The 13,343-nt window shown below is 38.3% G+C and overlaps 1 protein-coding gene across 2 annotated transcripts in view; it reads right to left on the reverse strand.

Annotated features, from left to right (window-relative positions):
* Nucleotides 1-11,174: 11,174 nt before the first annotated feature.
* Nucleotides 11,175-13,343, reverse strand: part of LOC126485060 (rRNA methyltransferase 3, mitochondrial) — a 64,732-nt gene continuing 62,563 nt past the window's right edge. For both annotated transcript variants that reach the window (XM_050108665.1, XM_050108672.1), the window contains exon 4: nt 11,175-12,038. In XM_050108665.1, the coding sequence (XP_049964622.1) occupies nt 11,659-12,038 (380 nt within the window). In that variant the 3' untranslated portion in view covers nt 11,175-11,658. The remainder of the gene's footprint in view (nt 12,039-13,343) is intronic.

The raw sequence follows: 13,343 nt of genomic DNA on the forward strand, positions 1-13,343 counted from the left end.
TGAAAGAAATTGTATCGATTCTCTCACTTTTCTCAGCAGTCAAATAACACTGGAACGAATGGTTGAAATTAGGAAGAAAATTATAACAGTTCGTCTTTAGCAATACATGAAAAATTAATGGATTACTTCATTATATGAAATTATCATTTTATTGATCGTAAAGTCCCGTGAGTGTTCTGAGAATCGACCTTTTTTTCCTATATATGTCCCCTTGTATCAGTATCGACTTGGGCTTACCCCTATCTACTATCTGACAAATCACTTTACTTATTCTCAATTCTGTGCCTGTATTACCTCTGAGTTGCTACAATCGTCAGTTTAGCAGGGTTCTCGCACGCATCTAAAGTGGCGCCACAGCTTGTGGTATATCGCAGTAACACCGTGAGCTGCCGTTCACATAGGACATCAGAAATTCTACCCAGTCCTGAATATGGCGTCAGCTGAAATGATTCGGGCAGATATTAATGCTATAGTGCAGGTTATGGCATAAGACCTAAGGCAAGAGTTACACACAAAGAAAATTGAACCCAAATTCTTGATCCGAAAGTATATTTCGCGTAAGGATAAAATAGGGGCAATGAATACTCACAAAAGGTAAACACTTGAAGTTGAAAACAGATTTCTAATACTTTCTCAGTTGTGTATCAGATTCCATTCCAATATCGGATACTGGTCTTAGGGATGTAGTCCCAATTCGTGTAAAACTGGAAGTGACATGTGGTTACTTGGCAACTGGTGAGTCACTATGTTACATAAAAATATCCTACGGTGGATTGTAAAAATCGCCTGCAGACGTTCCATTCTTCCAGCATTTTGGAATTTTATGTTATTCCTTAATGCAGGCATTCGAATACTTCAAATTTTTGCTTCCCTAACTGTCACATCATGCTCGGAGGAGATATTTCCTGTTTTCCAGCAACGTTTAGTCTCACAAACCATGGTCTGTATGCAACTCGCTTTTTTGGTTCCACAAGCAAGATCGCTATTGGTATATTTTCTACAAACAGCCAAATTGTCCCTATCGACAACTTTCTTTGCTTTTTTCGGTACAAAAAAGGAAAATATCCTGAAATAGAACGCACCATCGGAGAAATTGTTCTGAAAAGCTGGGGCAGAAGCTGGTGTTTCGAAACACAACATTCAGGGAGCTGTCAATGATGAGGGAAGGCTACAATTGTCACTAAGTACAAATGACTTTTAACTTTTAGTGGCCTGGCAGAAAGTGGCACCTTCCCAGTGACACCACCAACAATTGCAACTACGGTGTCACGTCAGTATATCGGGAGCTGTGGTGTCTCTTCAGTTGCGTCTGTGAGCGGCCCTTTACCCTAAGAGAACAAAGTCGTGTGTTCCATTTCTGTGTGAAGCGTGTAAACTTTGTTCTTTGTATATTTGTAGTTTAACAGATTGTTTGTAGGCATAGGTGGGGAATTAGGCCAGCCTACACAAATGTTGAAACCCACGTAAAATCATAGCCTGTCGGCGCATCTGGTAATCGAGCAAGTCATTTATTATTCTCAGAATACCAGGAGAACATCTAACGTCTTTACAAATTTCCTCTCCTCGTTTGTAGAGCTCTTTAAAGAGTCACTAAAATTAAAGAGGAGGAATACAATAAATGGCTGATCAGTGAAAGACACGGCGAGGGGCTGCACAGCACTGTGCCACAACGAAGCTTTAGCTTTATTTTCAGTGGAGACACGCGAAACTCAAATGCAAGTTCAGAATACGTTTGGAAACAGGTAACTCACTAGTTACTATTTTTCTTTTCTATGTGTATGGGGAATACAGACAGCTCGATCTGTGATCCAGAAATATTTGGCTGTTTGCCACAGTGGCTGATAAAGTACCGTAAGAAGTGAGAAATACTGAATTCACCGGGCGGCATTTTGAAAGCGCCTTGTAAACCCTACAGAGATTTGTACGCTATGTGAGTACCTTGCGGAGAAAGTTTTTTAATTTACCTGTTCAGTGAACGGGCTACAGTTGTTTACAACACAAACAACACAGAAATGTAATGTTTCATGGTAACACAGCCGGAAATTTGGTCTAAACGAATTTCGCGTGCGCTGAATTTCCTACCTTTGTGTGGAAGCAGAGCGAATGCAAACAACATGCCAAACATTGTAAATAAAGCAGGAGCGGCTGGTGTAGCTTTGCGTGCTGTCGCACACTGCGATGGTAGTCGATCCCTCCCCGCAGTCGATTCTGCTTCTACTTAACAGTTTTTGGAGACAGATCTCATCCTCACTCCTAGCTGAGAAATAACTCTCCTTGCAGATCGCAAATAATGTAATACATATTAATACTTATGAAGTAACCGACACCCGCGTTACCACGACTTCTGGTAACTGATTTGTGGCGAAATAACGATTGAATAAACTTTTGGAAAAGTTTTTTTGGATTTTTCTGTGCTTTGAAGTCGTATAGTAAATTTATGCCTTAGTTTTCAGCCGACGTTTCTTATTGTTTCTAGAGAAATAATTTCACTAAAATTTTAATTCACTGTTTTAACTTCGTTGAGTGTTCCAACGGCCGTTTGAATTTTTGGTTTTAGCTAATTATTTTGTGAAGGTTTGTTGGTATTAGTATTAGCGATGGTGTAGTAGTATTAATACAAGTAGGCCTAGTTACTTTCTTAGTAAACAGAGAATTTCGAGACCGCTATTTTTACTACAAATAGTACTACTGGTGTAAATGAAGTTAGGTAAAGTAGACGTACAGTTTTTTTTCAGTAACAGTAAAATTTTACCCTGAGTGAGAAGTGTGGTTCTGTCGTAGGTTTGTGAGTAGTGGGTTACGGTGTGGGACTCTTCAAAGTATTTTCATTTGGGGGAATGTAGTGGGAAAGCCACTGGGCATTCTAGCGAGATCCTCTCCACCTCCTATGAATGCAGAATCCTGCCGTGTGCGCATCTACTGACCATGGTATATTCTACACGCACTGGGCACGTGCTTTCCATACCGCGAGCAAATTGAATGATGGGCAGAGAGTGGTCCTCGCAGTTTTGCCATGCAGGTGCTAGTCATTCTCACTATTGGCCATTCTGTTCTGGCGTGTTTCAAACGTGAGTCAGAAAACAGTTTGACAGCTTATACTTTAAAGGCTTTTTCGTCACATAGACCGCTACTCCTCTGGTTGCTGTCTCCACTGTGGTGCTTGGAGACCACCGACCTTCGGCCAGGTTTGCCAAGTTTTTCTAAATCAAAGTTGGGATTTTTTTCGAACATGACACTTTCAAAGTGAATAAAATCGGAATTTTTTATGTGGGTCTTTAATGCAAGCCCTGCCCCCACATCAGTGCCACTGTGCAGGATGAACAAGCCACAGCAGCTTCTGCGAGCCAATGTCGGAGATCAAACTGATTAAATAATGTTCACAATCGAAACTGAAACTGTCATATTTATTGATATTTTTAATAAAGATCGTAATTGAAACAATTATGAATTCTTATCACAAAGAATGGAAACACTTGAAAGAGAGAGAAGTACAGCTCACAGTAACAAAGCAAACAATTATATACCTTACACAGTTCTGTCAGCTATGTATGTAAAGTTGGCTGCAGCCAAAAACAAATCACTGTCAACTGAAGCCTATCATCTTCTATTGATTGAGGATGTTTTTGTCCTAAATTGGCATTTGGTCATGATCACACAGCGATTCAGCTCTAGGGAGCTGACCAGTCAATGAAGTATTGAGTTCCTGAATGGCTGTTGAGTGCGAGTCTTTTACGACTAAGAACCCTATTTTTAAGTTGTTACAAGAGTGCCTCTTAGCTTGTATAATGAACAGACTATATTATATGAAATATATTATCCATTCCGATGTCATCAGGATTTTTATGTACTCCAACAAGGGTTCTCAACAGAAAAATTGGGACAATCCTGCTCAAATCAGGGTACCTGGCAGCCCTGCATTCAGTGCCACCATGTCTGCTGCTGGCTCTTTGGTCATACCCCTGCTTTATTTTGCAAACTGAAAAGGTGATCTCATTTGTGCCTGGGTGTAGTGCATGAACCAATCGAAGTCCGTTTCTTGTGTAAATGGGACGAGTCAAAACATCCAGCTGCTACACCTCAGTATTGTTTAAAAAAAAATTACATTCTGAGACTTCACAACAAACTTGTTATACCCTGCTTAACTAAACAGCAATAATCCATGCCATTTCCCTGGGCCACAATGCACCAATTTGTAATGTATTACAAATTCCCACATGTGATTCAATTTAATTTGACTTAGCATTTTTATGCTAATTAGAATAAGAGAGGACTAATAAGGGTCTGTGGCTGAGTGATGACACAGACTTATCTTCTGATGCTGCTCATGCGAAGTCCAGTCACACATACTTGACTTGTTAATATTAACCTTACTTGACTTAACCTGTTTTGCAGTTATCCTTACATTATGCTCCCCATGTGTGAAATCTGCTTATACTTTACTTCAAGACAACAATATTGTGGGACAGGTTGCTACACCATCAAAGAAAGAATAAACTAATCTGGTAAAATTGTAATATATTGTTGAGAGAGCCTGCATCCTACAATATGGTGGTGTACATGCCTTACAAAAATAACGCAAACTTACATGTGTGCTTATCAGAATTCAGAGCTTACATGACAGAAAATCACAAGCTATTGCAAAGGCCCTTCCACGTACAATGGAACAGTTACTAATGTAGGTATAAAACACTGTCTGCCACACCATTTATGCTCTCTGTCACACAGGACTTAGAAATGAAACATCAGTATAGTTTGAATCTGCTGGCAATTTAAGTCACATGACATTCTCCACGATACAAAAAAAATCTAAAGCCATGTATGTGACCAGAAGGCCATCAGTGACAATCTATCAACAACACTGAAGTAGTATAGAACTAGATAATCAACATTGTCCAACTTACCAAATAGTGATAGTTCTATCAGTGCTGGAACATTTACACAACATTGACTTTGTACATTATACTACTTTCAGCTACAGCTACAAAGTACTTTATCAATACCAATTAAAAACACTTTCTACATTAATGCACTTAATCAGATATTGTCAACTTAATATGAACAGAGACGATGGTAGGTGGAACTGGCACTTGACACACATCCTACCTCAGCCGGATGCATTCTCCCAAACAATGGTCTATCACTCCCAGTTTTAATTTACGTGTGCTGCAAGTGATGTTAGCCAATCCATTTTACTGATATTTTCCCTTTGTGTAAAAACATTTACATAGCCATACATCATTTCCTCCCATGGAGACACTTGCATAACAATACTTGAAACAGTTTTCTATTCATTTTAACTTTTCCGCAACATAATTTTCTGATGAGCTATTTTTCCTTCCTTGAGTTGCACATCCTGGTACAGGTCCATCTATTTGTCATGAAGAAGTGTATGCCCCTGCAAACTGCATCACACCTCTATCTCTTCCTTTTGTATTCTCACACCAGACTTTGAATGAAATACTCTAAATCCTCATCACAATAATTTGACATTTTCATGCATTTCATCACCCCACCAAGTGACAATGGCTGCTTGAGGCCATAGCTTGCTTTTATCAGTTCTAATTTTAGTACTCTATCAGAATTCAAATATCTTGTGATCCTGAGCTCAGATCAGATGCAGTGTGGCCCACTCTCTCTTAAATAAAAATCTGCACCCAAACAGTATATATTTCCACCTGTATTCTTATCTTAAATAACTGCTGTAATTCCAGAGCTTTCAAATGAGTGAGGACCATGAGAGGACATATCATTGCCATGTATTAACATCACAGTCAGGTCTGATATGAAAGTTACACACACACACACACACACACACACACACACACACACACACACTATTGGCAGACACAGGGAACGTTCTACAATAGCAAGTGGGCCTCAGTGTGTGTGGCATGCAACAATATTTGATAAAAAGTTTATTTAAATGGAAAGCGCAATTTCACAAGAAGAAAGAATGCATTTGGGATAATATTCATACGTGGAATTTCAAAAAAAATTACACTTATTTCTAGAGTCATTCAAACTGGGGAACATGAAACTGAATCAGATAGTCCAGGATGGATGGTAGTGATACACACCAGTCCAAGGGAGTGAGGCATATCCTAGACCCTCTTACCAACGAATGATACTCAAAACAAAAGTAATTCATTTAGTAAGAAAATAACGACACAATATAATATGTCTAATGTAAAAGGGCAGATACTGTGCACTGATTACATTCTTATTGTGAATGTAGTGAGCTATATCGAAAGACAGCATAGATCTTCAGCACAGGACGGCAGTTGTAGCGACTTAGTGAGATGAAATAAATGCTCAGGCACATCAACAAGTATTTCATGGGTCACCACTCCACCCTGGAGATGCGCTGACTTTCAAAGAACTATTTTATCACCAACAGAAAAATGGTGCAATGGAAGTGTGATGAATACTTGAGATTGTTTATGGTGACTGAACATGTCAAATTAGTATAAATAATTTCAATATAACATTCAACCAGTCACTTTTTTATGAAATTTTGATATAATTTACTTGTTGTAAGATTAACTAATTTTCAAGCCACAGCAGGCTTACAATCGGTGGATCACCATCCACAACCGATATAGTGAATTGCTGATGTGTTTAGAAGAAAATATATCACATCTTCAGTTGTAAGTGGTGTGGAAAGTTCATGTCTAAAATCTGGTGTAAATAAGACAACATTTTTTGGATTTACAGGAGGTATTACAGCTTTGGTGATGATGCCCAGAAGATCAGCATGGGAAGTACACAGTCAAATTATCTATTATTATTATTATTATACAAATATAGCAACCACTTCACATCTGAAGAAACAGTTACACTGTATTTGTGATTCCCCAGTGCACTGTTTCAGTGACAAAATATAAGAGAAATGTAAATATGAGAAAAAATATTTGCAATTAATTAATATATAATGGAGTGCAAAACTTGACCATGAAAGTAATTTTCCCACAATATGTCACTGCCAAGTAACGCTGCTCAACGAAACTTGGACCATACATAGAACGACCTGCTACAGCATATTACAGATGGTAACTGAAACACATATGCAACGAGACGAACAGAAATGACACTTGTTCAGAGACAATAATTACACTGAAGTCACTGTGATTTACGATGGTCCCTTGGACATCACAAAATGCAAGACATTGTTCTTAATAGGGTGTGTGTGCTCTGCAATGCGCTTCCAAACTGGTCACAAGGCTGGTAACAAGTCATGGTAGGGCATTTCATTTCTCCACTAGGGCAGTTGACAACTGTTTGATTGTAAATAGACTTCACAGGTCACAACTGTGTGATTGTCACTGGTACATGTGAACCTGCTGCAGTCCATCTCCTCAATACTCCTCACAGGTGCTCAACTGGATTCAAGTTGGGGGAGGGGGACAGAATGAGCAAGCCAGTCCATTCACCAAATATCCTCTCACTCCAACAGCTCATCCACCTACACAGTTTAAAGCGGTCGTACAGTTGTCAACCATAAAAATGAAGTCCGAGGCAAATAAACCCCTGACAAGATGCACACTGGGAATAAGTCAACACAATAATGTTGACTTGTGAGTGCACCATGTTCAAAGATTTGGAGGCAAGTATGCCCATGCAACATTATGCCTCCCCACACCATAACACCTTGACCACCGAAGTTTGACTACATGGAATAAAGCTATCTACAAATGGGATGCTGTGATGTGGAAAATCCTAATGTTACTTATAATGTATTTCCACATTGTTTTATGTTTATCTGCCATAGTAGTCATATGTACAACCCTGCCATCATCATACAAGTATGTATTACCTTCTTAGCATTCTCTCTTTGATTGTAATACGTTTAGTGCTTTTTTTTTTTTTTTCATGCTCCTAATAACCGTCAGTTTCAGTGATTCTATGAGCTTCCGTAGTTTGTCATTCCACTTGCAGCTCATTTGCTAAAATTATTAAAATAATATTTCCCATTACATATGTTTCAGGACAATACAATTATCATCATGATTTAATTATCTATTATACACGGTACATTACAATGTTTGTTACTGTACAAGACAAATTATTCATGTAATTCTTTAATGGTAGAATAATTGTCAATCACATACCTCTAATATGAAATACATTTTTGCAAGTAGGTTTCTCATAAACCAATTGTTCGGCTTAGTGGTTTATGGTGACCTCCCTTAAACGTTACAAAAATTAGGTGACATGATCAAGCCATCAAATTGCTAGTAGACATTTTTAAGAAATTTGTAATAATTATTATAAAGAACAAATTCCAGGAAATAATTTAGTTATCTAGTTTCTGTGGAGAACATGTTTTTTATCTTTGCCCAGATGATCATTCATTATTAGCTGCGACCAACAGCTGCTCTTGCATATCAGTAGTTTTGTTGTGATGAGTGATGGTGACTACATAAGCTACTGTAAATGCAATAACATCACCCACCCCTCACGTGTCCACCTGTTCATATGAGCATAGCTCATGAAGTGCACACCACTCTCCCCCTTCCAAGCCATCCCAACACAAGATGTGTCATCAGCATGCACAGCAATGCTGCCAAGCAGTGTATACAGAGGGGAAGCTTGCATCTAAGCATCATGCTACTGAAGTAGCAATACATTATACAAAGTGTACATTACACAACAAATAGTGTGGAAGTATGAAACAAACGCATTTAAGTTTGTATGCACATTGAAGTCATTGTTTTGGATCACATCACATGGCACATATCAAATAATAAAAGCATTTTCACAGATACGATAAAGATCAGAAGTCAGAGTAAACAGCTTTTTCAAACAGTAAATATTTTTCCCTAATTCACATAAAATTCTTCAAATCAGTAAGTATCTTGTACTACACACTCTTTAAAGCACCCTCTATTCTTCCTCAGGGTTCAAGCTATCACCATACCAAATTTCATCGAATCGATTCAGCAGGTTAGTGATGAAAATGTGACGGACAACAGAGCTACTTTCACATTTATAATATTAGTATTGATAAAACTTTCAATTATGATATTGTTTTCCATGATTTGATTTTGATGAGAAGAGGCCTATATGGTGCCCCAAGCTATGCTCTAGTTACCTGCAAAAACCCCCATGAAAATTCATCAAAAAGTGTTGGAGAAAGCATATTCAAACAGGCACAACAGTTTTACAGATTTATTATTAGTATAGATTTGTAGTGATTGGTTCACAGAATTATTATTGTAAAGATTTAAAAAGTTAAAACTCCTACAGATGCTTGCCTACTTCCATTTGGAACATGAAAGTATGAAATTGTCAATGGATGTAATGGTGTTCTTGATAATTTGACTCCTCTCCAGGCACAAAACCTTGCAGAACTCTCTGAAGCAGTGTTGTTTACAATTGGTCTTATTTGTAGACTTTGCATCATAAACTGCTACATGGTGCTTGAAGATTTGTGTTAAGTATGTTTCCTATACTGTGAAAGGTTAACGGTTGCTCCCCACCCCCCACCCCCCCCCCCCCCCAAATCTTTGAAAGTCCAATACAGAGTCTTCCTCACCTGAGTAATGTTATACTGCTCACAGATGTCTCTTGTTGATATGTTCCCACTCTGAAATCATGCCATCATTCACTCTGCCTGCCTTTATTACAAGATCACTACTCAACAGATAGGATAAGCACTAAACAATACACACACACACACACACACACACACACACACACACACACACACACACACACACAACAACAACAACAACAACAACAACACTGTTTTCTAACAATATAGAAGCTGCCTAACTGTAATGAGTAATGATACTGGAAGGGCTGAGTTGTGGAGAAATCAAAGGTGCATGGGGTAATGAGGGAGAGGAAGAGCAGATGAAAAGTGTTAATAAAGATAGTCACTATAGAGCTTTATGTGTGTAAAAGCCAATTTTGCCTGGCATCAATGCAAGGAGGCAAGGGAAAGGGGCAAGACCTGCTATGTGAATGCCAAGAAAAAGGTACAGGAGGAAGACATGGAATACACAGCAAGAGAAACGCATAGGGAAGACAGGGGTAAAAAGGACCAGCCATCGACATGTATTAAACATCATGCAGCAGATGCAGTAAAGATCGTACACAATGTGGGTGTTTCCACAAGTGGCCCTGCCTTTGATCGGCATAAAATGTCAGCGACAGGAGTGGAATAGTGACTAGATATGAGACAGGTCTTCTACCTGTACCAAATGAGATATCACAGTGGTAAAACACTAAACTTGCATGCATGAGGAGTGGAGTTTAAATCCTTACTGTGCCCATTCCAGTTAGATTTTCTGAAAATTCTCTATTCCCTAAATCTTAAAACTGCTCGGATGGTTGTTTTGAAACTAAAGTGGCTGAATTCCACCCCGTCCCCTTTTTTTCAAAATCCTTTCCCAGTTCCAGCTTGGGCTCCACCTCTAATGACTATCTCATTGAAATTATTTTCAACTCTAATCTTCCTTCTTTGGACCAGATCTTTCAGAAGGAAATGTCAATAATACGGAGGGGGCTAGTAGTTTTTTAAGGGCATAGTGAGAGACCTATTTTATGTAGTTTGGATGTGCAGAAGAATATAACTTTGAGAGGGGTGGGATGAATGGTAGGGAGGATATTTTTAATTTCCGTGAATGAGAAGAGTTAGTCAATACCATGGCCGAGAACACAAAATAGTTATTTCAGTCCTGGTTGATACTGTGAAACACTCACATTCAAAGATTCATTATTATAACCATACCTTCATCATATCTGTACTACAATGGCATACCACTAACTCACATTTTAATTATTTTATATCCACACAGACCAATTAGGTACTTCCAATATTATTGCTTTGTAGCAAGTACTCCTAAATGGTCAACTTTTTCAATCACATGCAAAGACATGTCGAGGTCAGTTTGTTCCTTTTTTTATGAGGCACCTTGACACCCTCACTGCTTCAACCTGCTAGAGTGCTCTCACTGCTTCAACCTGCTAGAGTGTCATGAAACAATCAGCAATATTTCCATGAATGTCCACAATGAATCGCCCACTGAAGCAGAGCTGAATAGTAATTATGACTTCAGTTTTAACCAAAGTTTTGGGGGAGAGATTTGATACTCCACCAGAGCAAACAGAAACACAAAAAAGTCTCTTTACCCTATCTTGTTCAACAATATTACCCAAATGTATTGGCAATTTTATTTACAGTGGTACACATATACCACACTTATCAAAAACATTCCAAACAGCACAAATAAAGGTTGTTCTACTCTCCAATTTATTTCAGTGTTCGGAAGACATTTCAGGTAAAAGAAAACAATCACTGAATAATTCCGTTATTTTCATGATGAAACAGGATCAATGTTGTTTATTTTCTCTGAGTTACACCAGTAGTTACAACTACGCTTTCCTGCAGCACGAAGACAAGAAATAATACAAAAAGGCTTGCACAAAAAAATCACACAACTCTGCTTCCCATGTCTGATAACTGCATGCTACTATTTTTAATTGCATTGACATATTTAACAGCTAATCCAAAGTAAATGAAATAAAAAATGGAGTGTGACAAAAACATGATTCAAAAAACTAGCTACAGTTGTTTAACAACTCAAAATCAGTAACTACCATATCACCTCTCATCCTCAATTCATTATGCAACTCAAATAGTGTCCACAATATCTAAGTACCAGCAGTCAAATGCCGTCTTGCTTCAAACACAATAATAGCAAATGCAACAGCCGTGTTGAGACTATCAACCCCAACACTTATTGGAACATGGAGACGAGCAGAAGCCAGTGCCAGGGCAGATGAGCTGAGCCCATGGGTCTCACCACCCACTATCAGAGCTATGTGTGAAGCCAAGTGAAAGTCAGCCTTGTTGTAATAGAGCAATGGTGTCACATGACTTTGTAGTTGAGAACTGTCTGCCGCAAATGTAACACAACCATCCGGCAGGTGCTCGGGAACAACTTCCCATGAAAGATCTTCTATTAACTGCAAGCGACCATGTGCACCTGCTGCACTGCGTAACACTTTGCTGTCCCATAGATCTACACAACCTGTAACATTTTGGATGTTAACTGCATTGTACAAACATGTGGCACAGCGGATAGAGAAAAGATATTACAGAAAAATTAAATGATGTGAAGGTGACAAACCACTTTACTAAAGTTAAAAATATCTAATTAACAACACATAAAATACTGTTTTCAAAATTCTTAATACCGAAGAACCTACTGCTAGTGCTACAGGTGTTCTTTGAAATACACATCAGGCAGAGAAATACTACATTTCATTAACACCACTGTAGGCCAAATGAAATTTATACAAAATGAACTTTTCTAAATACATGCAAGATTTCTATGCCACAGTTCCACTATTACCAAGAAACCTTCTGTACAAAGTATATGGCCGCCCATCACAATTAAGTCATGGAAAGACATACATATGGTATAGGACACGATAATTCATTTTACTTGGCTTTCAAATATTTTCTACTACTGTTTTCCTGAAAATTTTCTCTGATCTATGTTGTTGTAATCATCAGTTTTAAGACAGATTCAGTGTAGCTCTCCACTTTAGTCTACCTTGAGCAAATCTTCTCATAGCTGCATAAATACTGCAGTCTGTTTTCATTTGAACCTGCTTACCATTATGAAGCCTTTCTCTCCCTCTTCAATTTTTACCCCTCCATTAAAAAATTAAATAGCCTTGATGCCTCAGGCTGTACCCTTTCAACCTATCCTTTTTTTTCTGGCCATATTGTGCTACAAAGTTCTTTTCTCCCCAAACTGATTCACTACCTCTGTGTTAGTTACTCAGTATACCCATTCAATATTCAACATTTTCTGTAACACCACCTATTAAGAGCCTCTTCTCTCTTTGCTATATACTGTATATCATCCACGTTTCACTTCCATAAAAAGCTACGCTACACAAAAATACTTAATAAAAGCTTCCTAACACCTAAATTTATATTCAATTAGTGACCAATCTCCTATTCGCACAGGTAGCACTTAGTATCTACAGCCAGATGACTTGTCTTATGTAGGAATAATTTTGTTTAAGGGGCACTGCATAGAGTTATGATTAAAAATCGGAGAACAATGATAGGTAACCCAAACATCATCACTTTCATATAAATTAAATGATTTAAACACAGGCGCCACTTGCTACTTGCTAGTATACTGCAGCACTTGACAGTGTGAGCAGACAGCCTGACTGCAACCCACAATTGCAGATTATCGGTACACTCACAACAGCATGTGCTACCAATATATTCTGAAACACCATGCATAAAAATGGGATTCTTCCAAAGCTCATACCTCAGTTTCTATTGATGATAGAAAATTAGGGTCAAATGT

This window comes from Schistocerca serialis, chromosome 1 (genome assembly GCF_023864345.2).
Source record: "Schistocerca serialis cubense isolate TAMUIC-IGC-003099 chromosome 1, iqSchSeri2.2, whole genome shotgun sequence".
NCBI lineage: Eukaryota > Metazoa > Arthropoda > Insecta > Orthoptera > Acrididae > Schistocerca > Schistocerca serialis.